The sequence below is a fragment of the Podarcis filfolensis genome, assembly GCF_964270895.1.
Source record: "Podarcis filfolensis genome assembly, chromosome: 13".
Lineage (NCBI taxonomy): Eukaryota > Metazoa > Chordata > Lepidosauria > Squamata > Lacertidae > Podarcis > Podarcis filfolensis.
In genome coordinates this window covers 13,461,417-13,485,333 of record NC_139615.1, presented here as the reverse complement: position 1 = coordinate 13,485,333, position 23,917 = coordinate 13,461,417, and the positions used below count along the sequence as shown (strand labels likewise).

Here is a 23,917-nt window from a genome sequence, read left to right as displayed (position 1 = left end):
GACTAAGATATTTGAGCAGGCGATATATAAGTGCCACATCTTCTCCTACTCTGGGGAGGAGACATGGGTTTGGACATTCCCAAGTGCCAGATAGGGACGCGGGTGGCGCTGTGCATTCAACCACAGAGCCTAGGACTTGCCAATCAGAAAGTGAGCAGTTCGAATCCCCATGACGGGGTGAGCTCCCGTTGCTCAGTCCCTGCTCTGCCAACCTAGCAGTTCGAAAGCATGTCAAAGTGCAAGTAGATAAATAGGTACCACTTTGGCGGGAAGGTAAATGGCGTTTCCATGCACTGCTCTGGTTTGCCAGAAGCGGCTTAGTCATGCTGGCCACATGACCCGGAAGCTGTACGCCAGCTCCCTCGGCCAATAAAGCAAGATGATCGCCGCAACCCCAGAGTCGGCCATGACTGGACCTAGTGGTCAGGGGTCCCTTTATCTTTACCTTTAAGTGCCAGATAAGAGAGGGATTATAAGCTCCCTGATGCTGAGGTCTCCCCACCCCCAATTTGCCACTTCTGCACTGATCTCCTTCCTTTGCCATGTGTCCTTAGGAAATCCTCTCCACAAAATGTCCTGGGTATTGGCCTGGCCAGCTCTAAGTGGTCCAAAACTATGTGATTTTGAGGACCTTATGGGGAGGCAAATTCCCCACATCAGCGAAGATTATGGTGAGTTAGGTGGACCGATGGCTTATCTCAGCACATGCTAAGTCATATTTGGACTAACATGAAGCAGGAAAGAAGAAAAGAAGGAAGGCCGGAGAGGAAGTACAGTGGTACCTCGGGTTAAGTACTTAATTCGTTCCGGAGATCCATTCTTAACCTGAAACTGTTCTTAACCTGAAGCACCACTTTAGCTAATGGGGTCTCCTGCTGCCGCTGCGCCACCGGAGCACGATTTCTGTTCTCATGCTGAAGCCAAGTTCTTAACCTGAGGTACTATTTCTGGGTTAGCGGAGTCTGTAACCTGAAGTGTATGTAACCTGAAGCATATGTAACCCGAGGTACCACTGTAATGTACTTTACCAACCAGCAGTTACCAAAAGAGAGGGAAGAATGGCTTGCCTTTCTATCCATCACTCCCAATTGGTTCAGGTAGTATATTGCAACCTTCTCAATTTACTCCCAACAGGAACATGAGCCAGTTTCCTGATGAAAACCACCCCCAACCCCCAACCCAAGCTGTGTTTTACAAAAACAAACAAAAAAAATCTGGTCACAGACAGTGTCTATTATGTTCATAATTTTGAATATTCCGGTTCTTGTGAAAAAAAAGTGTTTTGTTATGCAGGAGTTCATTAAAGATTTGCCTAATTCACAAGTTTCTCTGATTTCCTGCTTTCACTCGTAAAGAGCTTCTGAGCTCTTCATAGGCAGAATGTAGGCACAGAGACACACATTTTGCTTTTGATAGAATGAGCTTTATTGAGAGAATAGCCATTGAGGGAAAGCAACAGAATGCATAGTTAGAAGATTGGTGTCATTGCCCTTGGAGCCACAGCTCCCAGCAAAGGGGAAATGACTATTAAACCAGGAAAAGCCAATGATTTGGATGCATTGCAGGGAGAAATGGCCAAAGAAGCTTTCTGGCTTCAATGGGCAGAGCGTGGCTTGCGTGGTTTTCTGCCTATCACAGCACCTTCTCCAGGTGAACGGGCTTCTTGTTTTCGCAGGTCACACGAACGCGTTTGGAGGTCTCTGTGCCTTTGTATTTGCAGTCCTTAGGAGGTTTACCATTGGTGTAGCTGCAGTCAATCATGGGGAAGTTCTGGTTGCTGTCATAGAATTTACCTTGCCATTGCTTCCCACCATTGCCGCAGACCTGTAGGACAGACTCCTTGTCATGGTTGATGAAAGTATTCCTCGGTTTGCATCTACTTGGGTTCAGATTCCTCTTCACCATCATGAGGTTGCAGTAGGCACTGGGGTTGGAGGCTCGGGTCTGGGGATAATCAATGTGCTTCTTTTGAAAAGCTTCCCAAGACTGCCCTTCGCAGGACTGCACCAGGAGGACGCTGAGAAGGACGGCCAGACGAACCAGCAGGCAGCTAGAGACCAGCATGGTGGTGTCTAAGACGCTTCTGGGAGGAAAATGAAGAAGAAAGGGGGAAAACATTAAAGAGATGCCTATTTCTTAAGTTATCTTATATACCTTACAGGAAATACACCTATATAGGACATTTCCTTATAGGAAATGTGGTGATAGAATATGGAGCATTTGTGGAAAGCCTCTATTGAAACAAAGTTAAATATAATTGGCATGAATGGGAGGTCCTGTCCCAGTTGACTTTATTCATATGGATAAATGACAAAATATATTTAAGCAAGGGGGACCTCAGGGCAGGAATTAGTCAATGGGCCCTGCCAGGAGTCTGGGATTCTTATTTTTTAATATACAGTGGTACCTCGGGTTACATATGCTTCAGGTTACATATGCTTCAGGTTACAGACTCCACTAACCCAGAAATAGTACCTCGGGTTAAGAATTTTGCTTCAGGGTGAGAACAGAAATTGGGCGGAGGTGGCGCAGTGGCAGCAGGAGGCCCCATTAGCTAAAGTGCTGCTTCAGGTTAAGAACAGTTTCAGGTTAAGAACGGACCTCTGGAACGAATTAAATACTTAACCCGAGGTACCACTGTATTAGATTTCCAAACATCAGAAACTTACAGTTCTACAAATGTTTGCCTGGCTAGGAAGATGGTAATTTTGAGTGAGAGAGACCTGGGGGGGGGGGACATTTAAGTGGTCCAAAACTGTGATTTTGAGGACATTATAGGGAGGCAAATTCCCCACATCAGCGAACATAATTGTGAGCTAGGTGGACCAAGGGCTTATCTCAGCACATGCTAAGTCATATTTGGACTAACATGAAGCAGGAAAGAAGAAAAGAAGGAAGGCCGGAGAGGAAGTAATGTACTTTATCAACCAGTAGTTACCAAAAGAGAGGGAAGAATGGGTTGCCTTTCTTTCTGTCCTGGGGGACAGGAGGCAGGCAGGTGTGGAGGATTCCCTGGTCCTGAATGGGGTAACTGTGCCCCTGAAGGACCAGGTGCGCAGCCTGGGAGTCATTTTGGACTCACAGCTGTCCGTGGAGGCACAGGTCAAATCTGTGTCCAGGGCAGCTGTTTACCAGCTCCATCTGGTACGTAGGCTGAGACCCTATCTGCCTGCGGACTGCCTTGCAAGAGTGGTGCATGCTCTGGTTATCTCCCGCTTGGACTACTGCAATGTGCTCTACGTGGGGCTACCTTTGAAGGTGACCCGGAAACTACAACTAATCCAGAATGCGGCAGCTAGACTGGTGACTGGGAGTGGCCGCCGAGACCATATAACACCGGTCTTGAAAGACCTACATTGGCTCCCAGTTTCCGAGCAGTCCAGTATATCTGAAGGAGCGTCTCCACCCCCATCATTCTACCTCCACTGAGGTCCAGCACCGAGGACCTCCTGGTGGTTCCCTCACTGCGAGAAGCCAAGTCAGAGAGCCTTCTCGGTAGTGACGCCCTCCCTTTGGAACGCCCTCCCACCAGATGTCAAAGAGAACAACAACTACCAGACTTTTAGAAGACATCTGAAGACAGCCCTGTTTAGGGAAGCTTTTAATGTTTGATGTATTTTACAGTATTTTAATATTTTTTTTGGAAGCTGCCCAGAGTGGCTGGGGAAGCACAGCCAAATGGGCAGGGTATAAATAATAAATTATTATTATTATTATTATTATTATTATTATTATTATTATTATTATTATCCATCACCCCGTGATTGGTTCAGGTAGCATATTGCAAGCCTTGTCGCTTTACTCCCAAAAGGAACATGAGCAACTTTCCTGATGAAAAGCACCCCCTAACCCAAGCTGTGTTTTACAAAAACAAAAAAACAAAACAAAAAAAGAATATCTGTTCACAGACAATGTCTATTATGTTCATCATTTTGTATATTCCGGTTCTTGTGGAAAGTGTTTTGTTATGCAGGAGTTCGTTAAAGATTTGCCTAATTCTCTCTGAAAAGAACAAGTTTCTCTGATTTCCTTTTTTCACTCGTAAAGAGTTTCTGAGCTCTTCATAGGCAGAACGTAGGCACAGAATGTAGGCACATTTTGCATTTGATAGAATGAGCTTTATTGAGAGAATAGCCATTGAGAGAAAGCAACAGAATGCTTAGTTAGAAGCCTGGTGTCATTCCCTTCACCTCTGCCTACCAAAGAGATAGGGAACAGGCCCCCATTTCCTCAAGGGCTGTGCTTCTTTATTTGTGAAGGATCTCATTTCAGACTCCTCTGGGTGCAAATCAGCTGCTTAGAGGAGCCAGAACCCCAAATGCGAATGAATGAATGAATTATTGTATGCTGCTCATCTGGGCTGGGTTGCACCAACAGAATATACAAAAACACAACTTACCCAAGTTCAATCCGGTCTTGAGTTATGCCTGCGACTTCTCGAAGAGGCAAGTCTGTTCTTCAAGCTGCTGCTGCCCAAAGGTTAAAAAGGGGCAGGGCACGGGGAAAAGAAGAAATGAACTTCAAGCCACTTGCCCAATAGGAGTTTACCAGAGAATCTGAAATGTTTGAAATTTAGCCAACAATTATGCAACATGGCTCTGTAAAAAAAAAAGGGAAAAAAGAATGTAACACCGATAAGAAAGAGGTGTGGTGGTAAAATGAACAGGGGGCAATGTTTGCCTACACCTGCTCATTTCTGTGTATCACTCCAGATATGCGCCAGAGCAAGCCGGGGTCATTGTTTCACTAGCCAAGCTGACAAGCTTCCAGAACTTGTTGCCAGTTCATTTCCAGGCCCAAGTCGAGGTTCCCACATTAGTTTTTTGTGGGGAGGTGGGGGCTTTTGCAGCCATTACTGTGCCCTTGGTTGCCACCGCCTTTCTGAGCCCAATTTAAAGTGCTGTTTTTAATCTTTAAAGCCCTAAACGACTTTGACTCAAGGTGTGGAGAACTGATGCTGCTCAGTGGTCACAAAATGCTAATTAATGCGGTGAAATGGAAAACCAGGGGGGAAGCAAATGCAATGGAGTCTCCTGGATGAGGTCATACCTGGCTAACTGGCTGCCAGAAAACCTTAACCAAAGCCCTCTTCATGAAACATTCTGTCGCAGGACCCACAGATTTCAATTCTTTTTCAAAACACGATCCTGCCATTTCATTGACTTGTATTCTTTTGCACTTCACCAAAGGTGTAAGCCATCTTAAATGTCTCTTTTTGGACAGAAAAGGTGGTGTAGACGTTATTCAAATGCACAAATGATTAACAAGGCAAATAGTGAACCCTGTCACCATTGCAATGAAATATGACCCCACCACAAATAAATTCACACTTACATCTTAAGGAAAGTTTTATTAGCATTTATCTTCTACACTTGCAGCTATTGAAGCACATTCAGAGCAAATATACTGTATGGATAACAAAGTTTGATTTCAAAGGGTACATCCATACTATGCCCTTATAAGGGCTGTGTTTCATGGCTATGGTTCCCCCCTCAAAGATTCTTGGGAATTGTAGTTTGGGGAAAATTTGGGAGTTTTTGGCAGTCCTTCTCATAGAACTACAGTTCCCAGGGTTCTCTGGAGACAGCAAGGAAAGCTCTTTATATTATTAGAATTTCAGCTCCGTTCATCCAAGCTGATAAGGCTCATCTTCTTTGAGCCCACCCAGCAGAGCATTAAAACAACAAAGTCCACAACGGAAGGATGAGGCAGGTATGATGCTACATTGCTACTTTATTACTAAGCTATGCAGAGAGCAAAGAAATATACATCTTGTCTCTATGAGAGCAGAGAGCAACTGAACAAAGAAACGACAGAACAAAAGAAACAGGAAACCAGTAACGTCACATCCTGTCTCCCTTTCCCGTGAGAATCCAACAGTATCTGACTCTGTGGAATGTAAACAGTCCTGTGACTGCAAGCAGCTGCTCAGTGAGGGAAACAGAAACTAACATATATAACATAAAGTACGACTTTTCTGTTATGGGACAATGGCCTTGGGTTAAGCATGATCTGTGTCCGTTGTCTTGGGAGGCCTGGTCCTTTAATAAAAGAAAGCCCCCAAGATGTCCTGGAGATCAGAGAAGATCCACTGGGGAGTCCCCTTCCTTTGCATCCCAAGTATCTCCCAAGCACAGTTGATCCAGGCCTTTGCTACAGTTCATGTTTGCAGATGTAGGAGTTCAGTTTGTGGCACTTTGCATCATTCCACTTGGAGAATTCTAAGAGCAAAAGAAAAGTCCAACAGTTGACAGATTCCTCTCCCTTGTGTGGATGATCTTGTACAAATACACTACTAAGATACTAATATGGTGTCAATGACTAGTTACCCAAAAGCAGGAACACAACAGCAGCTCTCCCCTCCTGCATGTTACAGCAACTGATATTGAAAAGCATAGGTAAAGGTAAGGGTAAAGGACCCCTGGATGGTTAAGTCCAGTCAAAGGTGACTATGGGGTTGTGGCGCTCATCTCGCTTTTAGGCTGAGGGAGCCTGCGTTTGTCTGCAGACGGCTTTCTGGGTCATGTGACCAGCATGACTAAACCGCTTCTGGCACAATGGAACACTGTGACGGAAACCAGAGTGCACGGAAATGCTGTTTACCTTCCCACTGTAGCGGTACCTATTTATCTACTTGCACTGGTGTGCTTTTGAACTGCTAGGTTGACAGAAGCTGGGGCAGAGCAGTGGCAGCTCACTCTGTCATGGGGATTTGAACCGCCAGCCTTCCGATCAGCAAGCCCAAGAGTCTCAGTGGTTTAGACCACAGCGCCACCCTATTGAAAAGCATACTGCTTCCCTAGCCATGGAGGAAGAGTACAGCCATTGTGGCTAGTAGCCACTGACAGCTTCATCCTTCATGAATTTGTCCTCTATTAAAGTCACCCCGCTGGCATTGGCCTATGACAAAGCAGGGTGCATCTGTCTCCCTTATTACTGACTTTCAGAAGGAATTTTAAAACACCCCCGTTTACCCAGGCGTTTGGTGACAGAAGGGTACTGTTCCTTTCAAATGTGGAATCACTGGTTAAGGGACTTTAAAAAAACTGTTTTAGAAGGTTTTAAACTCTTTTTATAATACTTAAAAATATTATTGATGTGTTTGCCACCCTGGGCTCCTTTGGGAAACAGGGTGAGATATAAATTGAAACAATAAGTAATAATAATGTGCTAATGTTATTGTCATTCTTTATGTTTCTTAGTCATTTGCACAAACATCTCAAAACAACTTACAAATCATAGTAAAAGACACAACATATAAAAAGCTAAATAATTGAAAGCAATGCGCAATTGGTGAAATACACAGATAGAAGTATCCTATCATTGTAGACTATTGAATAGGCCCTTGATAACAACGTGTGAAGTTAATATAACTGAACAGGGAAGTCTTTGATTCTGGATGGTACTAAATCTTTTTTTTACCTGCACGTTCACTGCGAACTCTTTCTTCAGGATGGCATCTTCTTTCATGGGCACTTCCCATGGGGGCTCCTACTGCTATTTGCTCAGGTGCGCCATCACCAGGAACAACTTCCTCTCTCACAGAATGCCTCAGCTCAACACAATACTCGTCCTTCCCCAAGTTATTGGGTGCCCCTGGCATCCATGCTTTGTAGTTGTAGGTAGACTCATCTGACCACCTCCATTTTCCACTCTGCAGTGAAGAGAGAAAGCAACTAAGGCATGGGTAGGCAACCTAATGCCCGGGGGCCAGATGCGGCCCAATTGCCTTCTCAATTTGGCCCGCAGATGGTCCGGGAATCAGCGTGTTTTTACACGAGTAGAATGTGTGCTTTTATTTAAAATGCATCTCTGGGTTATTTGTGGGGCATAGAAATTTGTTCATTTGTTTTATTTATTTATTTTCAAAATATAGTTCGTCCCCCCACAAGGTCTGAGGGACAGTGAACCGGCCCCCTGCTGAAAAAGTTTGCTGACCCCTGAAATAAGGGGACAACCCAGACAAGAATTTCAAAAAGAATGGGGGAAATGCAGAGAATACTTTACCAAACAGTGCCCCAAAATATATACCTGGACTTGTTTTGATTAATTTCTACAGGAGACTTTGTGTTTTTTTAAGTCATAACTAGGAAAAATTGTAATAATCACATATAAAAGAAACAATATACAAGAAGTAAATAAGTAGGCCATTTACAGGATAAAGGAAGTCTTTTATTTTTATGTTTGTTTTCTTTATGTAAAGGGATAGGAGTTTAATTTTGATAATTAAATTGTCAATGGTGGTGGGTTTGTTTGTTTGTTTGTTTGTATGAGTTGTTGTGGACTATGTTGTAAATAAATTATTAATAATTTTTTTTAAAAAAAAACATAAAAAGTTTGGAGGTGAAGGGATACTGGTTCTCCTATGACCTCAGTTCATGAGGCCTACATCCTAGAGCCTATCAACTCAGAAACAACCCATCAACCATTAAATAACGGTTGTACATCATGGTAGTCTACATAGCACTGCAAAACTGGAGGACCTGTTCCATAACTAAGATGTCTACAGCCCTAAATTGATTGGGCAGGCCTTACAAATCCACTACTAACACCCAAGGCAACCTCTATGGCTGACAGGGAGCGGCCTCCAAAATTCACAGCTGAGAGGAAGACGTTAGGGATGCAATGGCACTCCATGTGAACAACGTTTGTTAGAAGGTGCCTTTCCCATGGAGAACACTGGCAGAGCAGAAATGTAGCAGTTTCCAGATACTCACATGTCGGATGTCATGCAAACCAATCCAGACATTGCTGATGTCAGTCTGGTAAGCAGCAATGTGATTGGCTACCACGAGGGTCTCTGCGGGGGTAAGGAGGGAAGCAAGGTGGGCCCCACGCCTGTAACTCTGGCACTCAATCTAGACAAGGACAAGAACAAAGGCTGGTTTTTTCCACATTCTGCTACTCTTTCCTGGGACATCCTGTGGCTTAAAGCAAGTAGAATTGTGCTGAACAAGGAACTTTTCTTTTTCTTTTCATAGAATCATAGAATCATAGAGTTGGAAGAGACCACAAGGGCCATCGAGTCCAACCCCCTGCCAAGCAGGAAACTCCATCAGGAAACATATGGTTGTCAAGCCTCTGCTGAAAGACCTCCAAAGAAGGAGACTCCACCACACTTCTTGGCAGCAAATTCCACTGTCGAACAGCTCTTACTGTCAGGAAGTTCTTCCTAATGTTTAGGTGGAATCTTCTTTCTTGTAATTTGGATCCATTGCTCCGTGTCCGCTTCTCTGGAGCAGCAGAAAACAACCTTTCTCCCTCCTCTATGTGACATCCTTTTATATATTTGAACATGGCTATCATATCACCCCTTAATCTCCTCTTCTCCAGGCTAAACATGCCCAGCTCCCTTAGCCGTTCCTCATAAGGCATCGTTTCCAGGCCTTTGACCATTTTAGTTGCCCTCCTCTGGACACGTTCCAGTTTGTCAGTGTCCTTCTTGAACTGTGGTGCCCAGAACTGGACACAGTACTCCAGGTGAGGTCTGACCAGAGCAGAATACAGTGGCACTATTACTTCCCTTGATCTAGATGCTATACTCCTATTGATGCAGCCCAGAATTGCATTGGCTTTTTTAGCTGCCGCGTCACATTTTCTTTTCTTTTCTTTTTTTAAAAAATAGATTTTACAAATATAAAATTATAAAAATATCACAACACATATCTACGATTAAAAGATTCCTCCGGATCTCTGGACTTCCCACCTTCCCCTCCAAGGGTTCTGTTGTTAAATCTTTTCTACTGCATTTTTTTCAATAATCCTTTTTTTTTATAGCTCCATTATCTCCATAGTACCCATTACATTGCAAGTGTTATTGCAATCCTGCTAATGTTTTCATTAGTTTACAGTGGTCCCCAAGATAAATTATAATTTTTTCCAAAGTTATGGTCTTCTTGGCTTTGAGCGTTCTGGTCGATTTTGCCATTTCGGCATAGTAAAACAATTTAATTTGCCATTCTTCTCTTGTAGGGATTTTATCTTCTATCCATCTCTGAGCTAATAGCATCCATGCTGCTGTTGGAACAAGGAACTTTTCAGGGTTGAGAACCTCAGGCCCAGAGGTTGAATGGGGGCCCTTCAAAACTTTATCCGACCCACAAAACTATTCCTAGGCCTCATGCCCTCTTCCCAGGTGAGCACCCTCATTGGCCCTACTTCACACCCCAAGTGTTTTCTTCCTAGCTTGAATGTATCATTGAACTCTGATAATACCTCTTCCTTTCCTGGCTAGAGAAGGGTGTGTAGAAATACTACAAAGGTAAAATTCACTTTTGTCTCTGGCCCTGCCCATCACTGCCATGTAGCCCTCGGGTGTTCCCAGGGTGGAATACAGCCCTCAGTCCAAAAAGGATTCCTCACCCCAGCCTGAGGGAAAACTTTGACTCTTCCATGGCTTCACAAGATTGCCTCAAGAACAGTGTCAGGTCAGACACCTGCCAAGGGCCCAGAGGTATGGAAGGGCTCATCACCAAACCTCCCAAACCAACTGTGATAAAGATTCCAACATTAGGCACTGTGGGATCCACATATGGTATTGACCCACCATGATACGGACCCAAGCTTCAGCTCAACTCCCAGAATAATTGCTGCCGCCATCAGGAAAACACATCTGCAGGGAGGAGGGAGGTGATTTGAATGACTGCCAGAGACGACAAGCAGCTATGCCACATAGGGGCTGTGATGTCGGGAGGATGACAGAGGCAGCAGCACCCCCTTAAAACAAAACAAAGGGATAGTACAGTGGTACCTCTGGTTACAAACTTAATTCGTTCCAGAGGTCTGTACTTAACCTGAAACCATTCATAAGCTGAGGTACCACTTTAGCTAATGGGGCCTCCCAAAGCCACTGCACCGCCGCCGCAAGATTTCTGTTCTCATCCTGAGGTAAAGTTCTTAACCCGAGGTACTACTTCCGGGCTAGTGGATTCTGTAACCGGAAGTGTTTGTAACCCGAGGTGTTTGTAACCCTAGGTACCACTGTAATTCTTTCCTGTCTTTAGCTAGCTGTTTCCTGGGTGTCTCCTGGGATTCTTCCGGCTGCCATAAGGATGGAGAACCATGAAAAGCAACATTGAACCTCCTTTTGGACCTCCATATTTTGAGAGCCATTTACCTAACTTAGGCAAAACCAGCTGGCCGCTTACCTCTGCCTCATGCCAGGTCATCTGAGTCTCAAAATAGCCATAGCAATTGCCCTGGTATTGCAGCCACTCTCTGGCACAGGTGTCAGCTTTCACTGCTCAGGAGAGAGACAAGAAAAACAGGAATGATTGTGAGGAGTGAGACAAGGACGGAGAGAAGTTTGCTTTCCAAACCACAGGCACTCAGCGCCCCTTGCTTCTTTAATTGGCACCAGGAGCACTGCTAGGAGGGGTGACCCGGGCGGGGGGAGAGAACAAAGGTATTTCGGGGGGGTTATTTCCTGCAAACAGCAAGGACCCTGATACAATTCATACTTCTTCTATTTTGAAGAGGCCCAAGGAGAGTCTGACATCTTTTGGCTCTGAGGAAGTGTCCCATCACAAGAGAACTTCCACTCTGTTGGCAGGAGAAACTCACCTTCCACTAAGGGACTTGAAACCAGGAAGCCAGCCAGAAAGACACTAAGATAAGCAACAGACTTCATGTCCTTTATTCACCTGTGAATATACACATAGAGATGGCAGCAGCAGAGCAAAGACAGGGTCAGCATCAAGGATTAGCATGGTAGGGCATTTGGAGTATAGGGCCTTATACCGAGTCAGTATCTGGCTCAGTATGGGGAGGATATTAGCCATGCTTGCTGGGGCTGATGGAAGCTGTAGTCCAACAATATCTGGAGGGCCACAGCGTTTTCATTTGTAGTCTGAACTGGCTGACAGTAACTCTCCAGGGTTTCAGGCGGGTGATATTCCCAGATCTACCCGGAGATGCTGGGGATTGAACCAAACTGAAAATGCACCCTGGACTTGTTGCATTCAGGAGGTAGACCCACTGAAGGAAAGGAGACCATGGAAGGTGTCTTGCCCTAGGGCCCTGGGGCTGACACTGGCAGAAAAACCACGAAGCTGGATATCAGGGAGATGCTGATACCATGAGTATCCATAATCAAATTCAAACCTGCAGTGGGTATCTAATAACCTGGGGTTACTGGGTTCAGTTTCTAGGGTTGTAAGCTGTGAACCAGGCAAAAAGATACTGTTCAGTTAACCAAGGGGGAGAGACTTGATTGCTTAGCTGCTCACCTGAGTCCTTCTGCTGCTGAGCTTCCTTCCTTGGAAGATATGCTGGGGCTGTCTGCTAAGACTGTAGGTGCTTGGATGGTCTCCTGGCCATGCATGGCTTTAATATAGAGCTCAGGTGAACATGATGAAATATTAAAAGGTAACAGCTTTAAGGAAATGTCTTGATACGCTATTGGCAACATTGCATAACAGGGGGCCCAGCCAGCAGAAAGGTGATTTTTATCACAATCCCATTCACAAATTATGAGTGATGGGCCAAAATATGCCCTCTGGTTGACTGTTCTTCCCCTAGGAATGGGGCTTCCCTTTTTCTGCCTCATTTCTGATGTAGAATTTCAGTGAGTATGGATTCGGCATGCCTTATTGTGTTAGAAGGCTGGGGATTGGGGGAGCAGGGGTGTTTCTTCCTGCTGAACTTTTCAGTCATGGACACAATCTGTGCTGTGCAAGCCCTGTTGAAATGAATGGAGAGTTCAGCAAAACCACAGTCCCAGGGTGACCTTTTCACTAGAAAGGGGAAGAATTGGTATTCTATGGAGTGCAAATTTGTAGACTTCTGCTTTCAAATAATGCTGCCCAGCAGCAATGTAAATGAACCGGGAAATGACAGTGGGAACTAGTGCTGACTCGATCACTTGCTGCTTCTGGGTGTCATGTGGGGCCATAGAACAGATTCTGACTTTAACCAAATCCTGCAAGCAATTATTCCTAGTACTCTCAATAGACTACAATTCCCACGATGATTTGGCAGATATTATGATTGTGAGGGTGATATGAAATAGATATCCATTTGTGCTGCAGACATGCTCGTCCTCTCAGCCCAAACTGTCCCCCAATATGGTGTGAAGATAAATGAACCCCATGTGCAAATTGGACAGATTCCTGAAAAAAGAGAAGGATGCAAATTTATCTCTCCCTTCAAATTCTGCCACATGATTCTCATATATATATATATATATATATATATATATATATATATATATATTTAAATTTTCTGTTTTACAATTTAAAATATTCATTTAAACAACCTTAAAATATCAATGATGTCCCTTCTTCTCTTTCCATAGTTCATTTCGCGAAACATAAATCCCTGCATATTATATATGAACTAAACCATTCAGTATTCCATTATTACTTCCATCGAAACTTATTTATACTGTTGAATTTATCTTCATGCTTCCAGCGTCTTCAAGTGTACACAATTTTCCCCCATATATTCAATAAACATTTTCCAATCTTCTTTAAATGAATGTTCTTCTTGTTCTCTTATTGTACTGTATAAGCTAAATCTGCAAGCTGCGCATAGTCCATCAGCTTAAGTTGTCATTCTTCTTTGATTGGGACCTCGCTCAATTTCCATTTTGGGGCTAACAAAACACTGGCCATTGTAGTGGCATACATAAATAATCTTTTTTGACACCTCATAATTTCCATCTGAATTATCCCCAGCAAAAAGACTCTGGGTTTTTTGGGGGGGGCAGGCTACTTTTAAGCATTTTTTTTCAATTCATTATGAATTATTTCCCAATACTCTTCTACCCTTTTACAGGTCCACCACGTAGGAAAGAACATACCCTCAGCCTCATTGCATCTCCACCACTTATCTGATTCAGTCTTATACATCTTAGCAAGTCTACTTGGAGTTTTCCATTTTGGGGCTAACAAAGCACAGGCCGTTGTAGTGTCATACATAAATAAACTTTTAAATAAATAACCTGCCACATGATTCTCCACCCCTCTACTTCCTCAATAATCAGTCAGCGTTCCTTGACCACTGAGCATACTCTGTCTTCAATGGGATGTTTTGGGGGATTTCCCTTCCGTAGGGATATTTTCCTTTTAAAATAATGTCAGTCTTGGGGTTTCCCTGAGCCAGTTGATACTTCCCTCTTGTGCATAGATGGTGCCATAATGATCAGCACTCACACAACTGAGGTTGCTATTAGCACTGGGAGTGGCATGCCCCAAATTAACCCAGTGACAACTGGATCTGGGTTTTCATTGGGTCACTTTCTCAGTCTGGGGTTGCGCTCTTGTAAAAAGGTAAAGGTAAAAGACCCCTGACAGTTAAGTCCAGTCGCGAACGACTCTGGGGTCATCTCGCTTTACTGACCGAGGGAGCCGACGTTTGTCCACAGACAGTTTTCCAGGCCATGTGGCCAGCATGACTAAGCCACTTCTGGTGAAACCAGAGCAGCGCACGGAAACGCCATTTACCTACCTGCCGGAGCGGTATCTATTTATCTCCTTGCACTTTGACGTGCTTTCAAACTGCTAGGTGGGCAGAAGCTGGGGCCGAGCAACAGGAGCTCACCTCGTCGTGGGGATTCGAACCGCCGACCTTCCGATCGGCAAGCCCTAGGCTCTGTGTTTTAGACCACAGTGCCACCCATGTCCCGCACTCTTGTACTTGGTGACTATTTGCTAACAGGGGCAAAGGGTGTGTGTGAATCAACAAGGTAGAGTGTCCAAATGGACAAACGTCATGGCTGCACTCGTGTGCACACTCACACTCACTCTACAAAAGCCCGTGGTAAAATACAAATCTTATTTGTTTTACTTCAATTCTTTCACCTGTAGCCTGAATCAAGATCATGGGTTTTCATTCCACTGAAGGTGTTAATTGGCTTACCAATGTCAGGATGTTTGTGTTATCATCAACACTGCTTTGTACTTATTTTACATATATATATATATATATATATATATATATATATATATATATATATGGTATATATAAATGTAATTGTCACAGTTGGTGTTTTTGCTACTGTCTGAACACAGCCTTGAAGGTAAGAACAGAATCATAATAATACAGTAAACAAATAACAGCAAAAGTAACTTGGTTTTTGCCAACCAGGCCAAAGGCACTTAGCTGTTAAGCTGTTGGACGACTAAAATATGCAAATATTGTTCTTGACATGAAATACCCTCCCCCTCCCCATTAGATCTCCCTTTCAAGGAAACCCTCAGGGCTTGGGGGATTCCACAGAAGCCTCCTAAAAGAGCAAAGTTTCATAAATCACCCCTCAGGGCTTGTTATTGTTAGTCAGTGGCGGTTTTCGCCAATTAGATCCAGAGACCACAAACAATGGGGCAAACCAGGAGTCAGGGACTGAGAAGTCAGTCAGAACTGAAGGCAAATGAGGAGGCAAGATTGAGGAGCATGAACAAGAAGGCCTCTTGCAGTAGTTTATGTCCAAGAGGACCCAGTGGCCAGCTTGGGTCAAAGCAATGGATCAGCCAGAGATGGATCTATGGGCGAGCACGTCAAACTCACAGGAGCCTTTTATTAAACACATACACACATATTCTACATTGCACCAGCAATTCTCTCAAGATTCACCATCTGTGACTTCATTACAGGGCCAATCCTACCATTAGGCACAGCAAGGCAGCTGCCTTAGGCAGTGAATACTGAGAGGTGTGGGTTGCAGCAAGATACTGCAGGACAGAACCGTGTGCACGACCTACTTTTGACAAGGGAAGGGACCCTCAGGCCTGGGGCTCAGTGCAGCCCTTCAATCCTCTCTCTCTGGCTCTCGGGGGTTTCCCTAGGCTACATCCTTTCTCTGGTCGCAACCTCTCTTCCCAGGCCACACACCCCCACAAGCCCCCATGTGTGTTTTTGTCTGGGTGGAATATCTCCTTGAACTCTAATAATGCTGCCTGAAATCCAGTAATAGCAAGGGGTGTGTGGAGAAGCTACTACTGCACAAGGATAAAATATACATGTTCTGCTCTGTTCATTTATATCCAGAACCCCACCACCACCACTACAGTGGTACCTCAGGTTAAGAACTTAATTCATTCTGGAGGTCTGTTCTTAACCTGAAACTGTTCTTAACCTGAAGCACCACTTTAGCTAATGGGGCCTCCTGCTGCTGCCGTGCCGCCGGAACACGATTTCTGTTCTCATCCTGAAGCAAAGTTCTTAACCTGAGGTACTATTTCTGGATTAACGGAGTCTGTAACCTGAAGCATCTGTAACCCAAGGTACCACTGTACAGGCATTTGACACTCCACCCCCAACTTGTTTATGACCTATAAACCGGAAAAGGTTTCCCAACCCTACCCTATGCAGAGATGTGAAGGCTCTAGGTGGGGGCATAATCATTTTCCCTATTGTTATTTTTTCCAAATTCTCCCCCACCCCCAAAGAAAAAAATGAATGGGGGAGGGGTTGTGGAATACATTATTTTAGAATGATGTATAAAATGTTTAAAACAAGGTGTGCATATATTTACTCCCCACGAATGATTTCGAAAAACTATGTAATAAGAAGACACTTATGTAAGACAGTGCACAGCATCAGATACAATGAGGAGAAGCAAGTCCTGCGTGGTAATTTGAGACTACAACTCTGAAATGGAAGAGCAAGGTGCATTTATGCCTCTAGGGGGCACTGCCATTGTCAACAAGAAAATTTCGACGCCTTCCTTCACTTGCGAAAGGGTAGAAATGCTTATTTAAATCCAGCCAAGCCTTGCATTTTTAGAAATCTGTGGTAACTATGAAAGCAAATGTGAAGAAGCAAAAGGAGATATTGAAACTGACAGTGATAGCTCAAAAAGTGATACAGATGCATATGACCAATATAGCTCCCATCAGCCATCTCGCCTTAGTTTAGCTTAGCTAGCATGGTGTAGTGCAGCAGATCTGGCTTATAATTGCTTGTTTCCTGTAATTAATTCCAGTTCTGCTACTCGCAGGCATGAGCAAAGAGATGAAGGACACTGACACACCCACTCTGTCCCAGATCACTAGAACCCTTAGACTAGGTGGGGCTATATTTTGCCCTCCAGGTGTGGCTGGACTACAGTTCCCTTCACTCCTGGCCATTGGCTTTGATGGCTGGAGCTGGTGGGAGTTGGGAGTTCAGTGACATGGAGGACCATCAGTTAGCCATCCCTTCTGCTAGGAATTCAAGGAGAATTGATCCACCCCAACACACTCACTGTGTGCTGGCCTTCTACTTACAAGAATAATACAGGAGACCCTGCAGAACTATTGTCTTTCCTACTGGATTAGATAGACCACTGGTCTCACTCAGTCAGCTCCCATATGATTCCTCCCAGAGCACTCCGAAATGGAGCAGTCCATTATAACCACTGCACAATTCTACCACCTCATTCTGTTGCCTGTGCAGACCAAGCCTTTATTCAGCCACCCCTCCAGCCTCTCAGATTTTGGGACAATGCCATGCACAAGAAGCTGGTGTAAAGCAAACCATTGTGAATGAAGCTGGCATAAAGTTACACCAGATAGAGATGCTGTTTGGTAGTGGGTCTGCTGCTGCTGCTGCTCTGCCCAAGCCTGGCAGAGGGAAAACAAGCCTTTAAAAATAATCATAGAATTGTAGAGTTGGAAGGGACTATGAGGGTCATCTAGTCCAACCCCCTGCAATGGAGGACTCTTTTGCTCAAATCCATGACCCTGAGATTAAGAGTCTCATACTCTTCCAACTGACCTTTCCCAGCAGTTTCATGTTTTATGCTGTCAGGTCACATGACCATGGTGAACTGGCTTAGAATCCATCCTAAGTCTCCACTCTCTGGTCTCACCCATCACAAAACCCCAAAACACCACGAGGGTGGGCGCTTATACCAGCTTCAACTCAGATAGCTTCAGCTCAGCTGACTGTGCCCAAAATCAGGAAGGGTGAGCAAGTTACACTGGCATACCTTTGGCTGGTTAGGGGTTGGGTACTTAATGCTCACTAAGCCCATCACTCAGTTGAGCTGGAAACCTGTTGCAACCTAAGCTACTCATCCTAGCAGAACTTGCCCTAGGATTGACCCCTTCTCCATTTTTTCCCTCACAAACTTTCATTTCTGTCTGCACAACTTTATGAAGCACTCTGCAGCCTAATAAGAACTCTAGACCAAGGGTCAGCAAACTTTTTCAGCAGGGGGCCGGTCCACTGTCCCTCAGACCTTGTGGGGGGCCGGACTATATTTTGGGGAAAAAAATATGAACGAATTCCTATGCTTCACAAATAACCCAGAGATGCATTTTAAATAAAAGGACACATTCTACTCATGTAAAAACACGCTGATTCCCAGACCGTCCGTGGGCCGGATTTAGAAGGCGATTGGGCCAGATCCAGCCCCCGGGCCTTAGTTTGCCTACCCATGCTCTAGACCAGGGGTGTCAAACTCAAATTCATCGGGGGCCGCTTCAGCAGTTTGGTCACCCTCAAAGGGCCGGTTGTATCTGTAGGACTTACAGTACAGGAGAGATGGGTTCAGGCAGCCGTTGGATCTGTCACATCACAGGATGGCATGCGCTCAATATAAAAACAAGTGGAGGTTTCCTGAATGCATGTAAAGTGGAGGTTTCCTGTGTAGAACGGCCGGCGCCGCTAGAGGGAAGATGTTCTCTGGCTTGTAGGCTGCCGCGCATGCACTGAAGAGGCGGCTTTCTTGTGTCAAAAAAAAAAAAGCGAGAATAAAAGGTGAAGGCTGACGGCCGGCGGCGGCTACATGGGCCACATGACGAGGTCTGGCGGGCCGGATTCGGCCCGCGGGCCTTGTGTTTGACACCCGTGCTCTAGACTATCAGTATTTTGTGGGAGAGATTCAAGCACATACTAGAACTTTAGGTTTGCATGATGAAAATGGAATGTGCCACTCTGTCACCTTTGCATAACTAATCCACTTTTTAAAAAACTATCTGCAGAAATATTTTTTGAAAGTGAAAGTGACAGGGAAATGTACTGAAAGGTGTTGGACGGACGAATTACTAATGGGAAGACATGTGAGCAAATGATGATGAATGTTCATTGTCATATAGCTGCCCTGTAAACAAATCAGACTGAAGACTCAAGAAAGGCCAGACATAATCTAACCACCGCAGAAACTTTCTGCAAACAAATCAGGATGAGTGTGGAATAAAGAGGCCATATGGAGGATCCCTATGTACTAGACACTTGATTTAAAACAAACAACAAAGGGGAACTGGGATTCCCCAAAGCAGAAATCTAGACCCAAGGTGTTGGAATTTGTCGCCAGCTGAGAGGGAAGAAAATATTAAAAGAAATCACTCACCAGAAAATTCATACACTTAAGGAAGATTTTATTAGCATTTGTTTGTGCTGTAGCCACTGAAGGGTGTGTAGGCAAAACATATGGATAACTAAGGTTTAACTTCAGAGGGCATGTCTGCATTATGGACTTAAACAGGTTTTATACCACTTTAACTGTCATGGCTCTCCCCCAGAGAATATTGGGAACTCTAGTTTTATGCTGTTTTATGTTTAATAGGATGCTTTCTATTAAGGATCCCTTTCACAGAACTGTGGTTCCCAGGGTTCCCCAGGAGAGAGAGAATGACTTAAACCAATTAAAGTTTCTAATGCAGATAAATGCCCAGAGACTGTTTTGAAAAGGAACAGTATCATTTGGGTTTAGAAGATTCTGTGTAGGTTGTCCCAGAAGACCTTCTCCTTTGCAAAGGCAAGTCTTCAAGATGTACGGGAATTGCAGAAGGTCCATCGGGAGTCCCATTCATCTGAGTTCCTTCCATCTTGAAGTGACGGTTGAGCCAATGCCCTCTCTACAGTTCATGCTTGCAGATGTAGGCATTCTGTTTGTGGCATGCTGCATCATTCCATTTTGAGAAATCTAGAGGGAGAACCAGTCACCTGTTATGCAATGGCACAACAGTCAACAGCTTTGGGTCCCAATACTTTTGGGACGTCAGAGACAGTATGCCAGTTGTTGGGAAACACGAGTGGGGAGAGTGCTGTTGTACTTGGGTCCTACATACGGGCTTCCCATAGGCATTTGTTTGGCCACTTTGAGGGCAGGATGTTGGACTATGATGGTCCTTAGGCCTGATCCAGCAGGGCTCTTCTTATGACCCAACTAAGGATCAAGGCAGGAATATTCAAAAACAGACAAGAGGTCCATGCTACACAATAGGTAGCATTACCTCCCACTCTGAAGTATAAAATTATTCTGCTACCCAAATCCAGTCAGTGGGGTTTTTCCACCTGGGAATCACACTTTTTCTCTACATAGAGGTGAAGTGGTACTAAATGGAGCAAGGATGGGGGTCCTATCCTGTCTTGACCACAAGTGAGGGCTCACGTGTTAAGAAGAGACATGAGAAGCCTATTCAGTTAGTGGAAAGTAGGGTCAGGCTGAAGTTTCAGGACCTTGGATAGCTCCAAGCATACAGCTCCTCAAGTGAGGATTCACAGCCTATGGAAGACACTCCAGAGTGGCCTAATTGGTTGGGTAATATGTAGAATCAAGCTGGCATTTCAGAACCTTGGATAGCTCCAAGAAGACAACTTGCTCCAATGGCATCAGGAACTCAGCTGAGGCTTTTTATCTCTCCTGGACCTAGTTACCCCTCTCAGGTTCACCTCTGTATCACAGTGTAGGAGATACTGAGATGCTTTTGAACAGGACAGCCTCCCTCCTGGATAGCAGCTCCCAAAAACTGTTCACCTGAACGTTTAATGATGACTCTTTCTTCCCGTTGTTGAAGTGAGTCAGCATCAGGAACAGCTGCCCCACTCACGGAACGTAGCAGCTCCACGCAATATTTATTTCCGCCCCGTTTGTTGGGTGCCCCCAGCATCCATGCTTTATAGTTGTAGGTAGACTCATCTGACCACCTCCACTTGCCGTTCTGGAAGGCGAAGAGAGAAAGGAACATGGAGATAAGTGTGGAGGTGAAGCAAAAGCCTCAGTTCAGGATCTGGTGCAAGGCCAGGATCTGGTGCAAGGCCAGGATCTGGTGCAAGGCAAAGTGAGGTGGCCACCTCAAGCAGCAGATTGTGAATGTTGTGAAGGACATCAAACTGGGAAAGGGCCATAATCCAATGGTAGAGCACCTGATCTGCATTCCAGGATCAATCCCCAGAATCTCTAGGTAGGGCTGGGAATGCAACTTGCCTGAAACCCTGAAAAGCTGCTGCCAGTCAGTGTAATAATAATAATAATAATAATAATAATTATTATTATTATTATTATTATTATTATTATTATTATTATTATTATTTATTATTTGTACCCCGCCCATCTGGCTGGGTTTCCCCAGCCACTCTGGGCGGCTGCCACAGAGACCAAAAATACACTAAAATGTCACCCATTAAAAACTTCCCTGAAGTAGTGTAGATATTATTGAGCTAGATAGTCCAGTGTCCTGACTCAGTATAAGGCAGTTTCCTATGTTCCAAGTTGTTATTTAATTTATAATTACTCTATTGCTACCCCAAGGGGGAAACACATTTGGATTTTGAAACTCAGGTGCCAAAAATAACTTGGCCAGCCATACCTTGACTTGGGTAGCAAAATGTCTTCCCCGAACCTAGATCTACTGGTTCCCTATTGTCTCTGGAATAAATTCCATCCTAGATGGGTCACACCCACCATCTGTCACACAGTGGTCCAAGAACCTCACCCCCTTTAATACATTTGAACATGTTTCCTATGAATGTCAGTCTTATGTGGATGCCTGTTTGGGCACTTGGATGGCTTATACTGACACATATGTTTAATTTAATGCTGGTTTGCCAGGCACAATCCTTGCCTAATTTTAGGTGCCAGGCAAAAGCTTTCCTTTCTGTCCAGGCTTTTTGGCCTTTAATTGGAAGGGTTTTAAAGTATTTGTGGCCTTTTTTAACGGGACAGGATCTGCACGACCTGTTAATTATGTAAATGGTTTTTTAAAGGTTTTTATTGATTGTGTTTATTGCAATTGCTTTTAGTATTTATGTTGTATCCGTAAGTCTCTCTGAGTCATTTCCATGAGTAAAGCAATACATGACTACTTATTATTATTATTATTATTATTATTATTATTATTCTGATGGAATTTGCAGGAGTGTCTCTCATTCACTTTCTCCCCTTTGTTTGCTTTTCTTTCTTTCTTATTTGCTAATTTGCTTTGTAAAAAAGTAATTTCAAAAATTAAAAAAAATGGATTTTGAGACTCACGTGAGCCCAAATCTGTGTCACATAATAGACTGCACACTGATTCCCGAAATGTGCCCTGCTGTATACAAGGGCATCTGTTTTCTCTTGGGAACATTGTCCGAGGAGAAGCACAGAGGGGTCTAGATACTTACATGTCGGATATCATGCAGTCCAATCCACACATTGCTGGGTTCTGTCTGGTAAGCGAAGATGTGATCAGCCACCACGAGAGACTCTGCAACAGTGAGGATAGAGGCAAGGTGTGCCCCACGGTGGTAACTCTGGCATTCAATCTGGGCAAAGGGGAAAGGTAGGAAAGGCTTTTAATGCCACTGTTCTCCTCCAACGTCATAAGAAGGAGGATGGTGCTTAGTGCCTCCTCCTAGACTGGCTATATGTAGGGAGCTGGGTAAGCAAGTGGGGCTGGTTGTGGGCAGACAGAGCTTGGTGGAGCAATGCCCCATTTCTCCAAATGGAACAGCCTCCACTGCCTTCAGGTCAGCAAACCTGACAGGATGGAAAGAAGGAGAGTTAGAAAGTGGGGAAGCATCAAACATATTGGAACATATTACCCAAGGGTGGCCTCAGTGACAAACACCTAACCCAAGGCTTCATGCCCCCTCTGTTTCTTACCTCAGCTTCTTCCCAGGTCATCTTAGCTTCAAAATAGCCATAGCAGTTGCCCTGGTATTGCAGCCACTCCCTGGCACAAGTGTCAGCCTTAACTGCTCAGCAGAGAGAGAGATAAACCGAAAGGAAGGGGAGTGAGACCATAATATTTTTTTATTTTTTTATTTTTATATTATTATTATTATTATTGTTATTATTATTCTTATATCCTTTTTCTTCAATAAACATGCATGGTTCCCTCCCTCCCCCACTTCATTCTCACAAGAACCCCCTGAGGCAGGTTAGGCTGAGAAATAGTGCCAGGCCCAAGATCAACATGAAGTGTAGGTGGGTTCCCACAGTGATAACAGCAAGAACCTTAATTGAACTAACAGAACTGGACAACAGGGGCAAAGCAACTGCTTATATACATTTCTGAAGGCCTAGGCCACTCCCACTCCCAGCGTGATTGGCTGTCCAAACTTCCAAGCTGCGAATCATAACTCAGTTGTTTAAGAGCCAATGGCAGAGGCACAAATCCTGAAATGTTCTGTGACTGGATATCAGGTATCGAATCAGAACACAGGGACTCAGAATCCTTAGTCCAGGCTCAAGCTCAGGCAAACACAGACCACTGACATAACGCACCCAGTGAGCTTCTTGGCTAAGTGGGGATTTGAAGACTGATCTCCAGAGTTTGGGAGCTGAATTTGGCCAGTGGGCTGGTCCTGACCTTTCTTAATCCCCGTTGTGCCATTTTGGCAGGTGGCTGAGACCATCGACTTGTCCGTCACCTTACACCACCATGACATCAGATGAAGCACACACAGTCTGATGTCAAACTAAGGCACAGGGTTCTACAGCCACTATCAATCAGCTGACTGCTAACACTTGGAAATCCCATGAACTTGTCCAGCCCCCTTTTGGAGCCTTCTAGGTTGGTAGTCTTCTCTGCCTGTTGTGGGAGAGAGTTCCATAGTTTAACCATGCCCTCTCCTGAATCTTCCAACATTCAGCTGTGGTGGATATCATTTCATGCTGTGCCTTCTAGATTGTAAACCAGGAAAAGGTTGATGTTTTTTAAAACAGGTCTGTAAGCTGTTAGGGGAATTGGAGCTTTGGAGCTAAGGACCAGGGTAAAAATGCTTT

At 44.5% G+C, this 23,917-nt stretch overlaps 3 protein-coding genes across 4 annotated transcripts; all 3 read right to left on the bottom strand.

The window, feature by feature from the left end:
- Nucleotides 1–1,401: 1,401 nt before the first annotated feature.
- LOC310748469 (ribonuclease pancreatic-like) lies at nucleotides 1,402–4,532 on the bottom strand. 2 transcript variants are annotated; one of them, XM_083584298.1, is made up of 2 exons: nucleotides 4,400–4,532; nucleotides 1,402–2,083 (listed from the first exon to the last, which is right to left on the bottom strand). In XM_083584298.1, exon 2 carries the CDS (start codon nucleotides 2,062–2,064, stop codon nucleotides 1,633–1,635), a length of 432 nt encoding a protein of 143 aa, XP_083440424.1. In that variant the 5' UTR covers nucleotides 2,065–2,083; nucleotides 4,400–4,532; the 3' UTR covers nucleotides 1,402–1,632. The 2 variants fall into 2 exon arrangements, with proteins under 2 accessions (XP_083440424.1, XP_083440425.1); XM_083584299.1 differs by having other exon boundaries at nucleotides 1,402–2,080; nucleotides 4,400–4,511.
- A 1,531-nt stretch (nucleotides 4,533–6,063) lies between these two features.
- On the bottom strand, nucleotides 6,064–11,629 carry LOC310748549 (regenerating islet-derived protein 4-like; the record flags this gene model as incomplete). Its single annotated transcript, XM_083584400.1, has 5 exons — nucleotides 6,064–6,221; nucleotides 7,423–7,654; nucleotides 8,718–8,858; nucleotides 11,148–11,239; nucleotides 11,563–11,629. 5 exons carry the CDS (start codon nucleotides 11,627–11,629, stop codon nucleotides 6,154–6,156), a joined length of 600 nt encoding a protein of 199 aa, XP_083440526.1. The 3' UTR covers nucleotides 6,064–6,153.
- A 7,658-nt stretch (nucleotides 11,630–19,287) lies between these two features.
- LOC310747230 (C-type lectin-like) lies at nucleotides 19,288–22,879 on the bottom strand. Its single transcript, XM_083581567.1, has 4 exons — nucleotides 22,793–22,879; nucleotides 22,312–22,452; nucleotides 20,687–20,870; nucleotides 19,288–19,852 (listed from the first exon to the last, which is right to left on the bottom strand). Exons 1-4 carry the CDS (start codon nucleotides 22,811–22,813, stop codon nucleotides 19,785–19,787), a joined length of 414 nt encoding a protein of 137 aa, XP_083437693.1. The 5' UTR covers nucleotides 22,814–22,879; the 3' UTR covers nucleotides 19,288–19,784.
- Nucleotides 22,880–23,917: the final 1,038 nt, after the last annotated feature.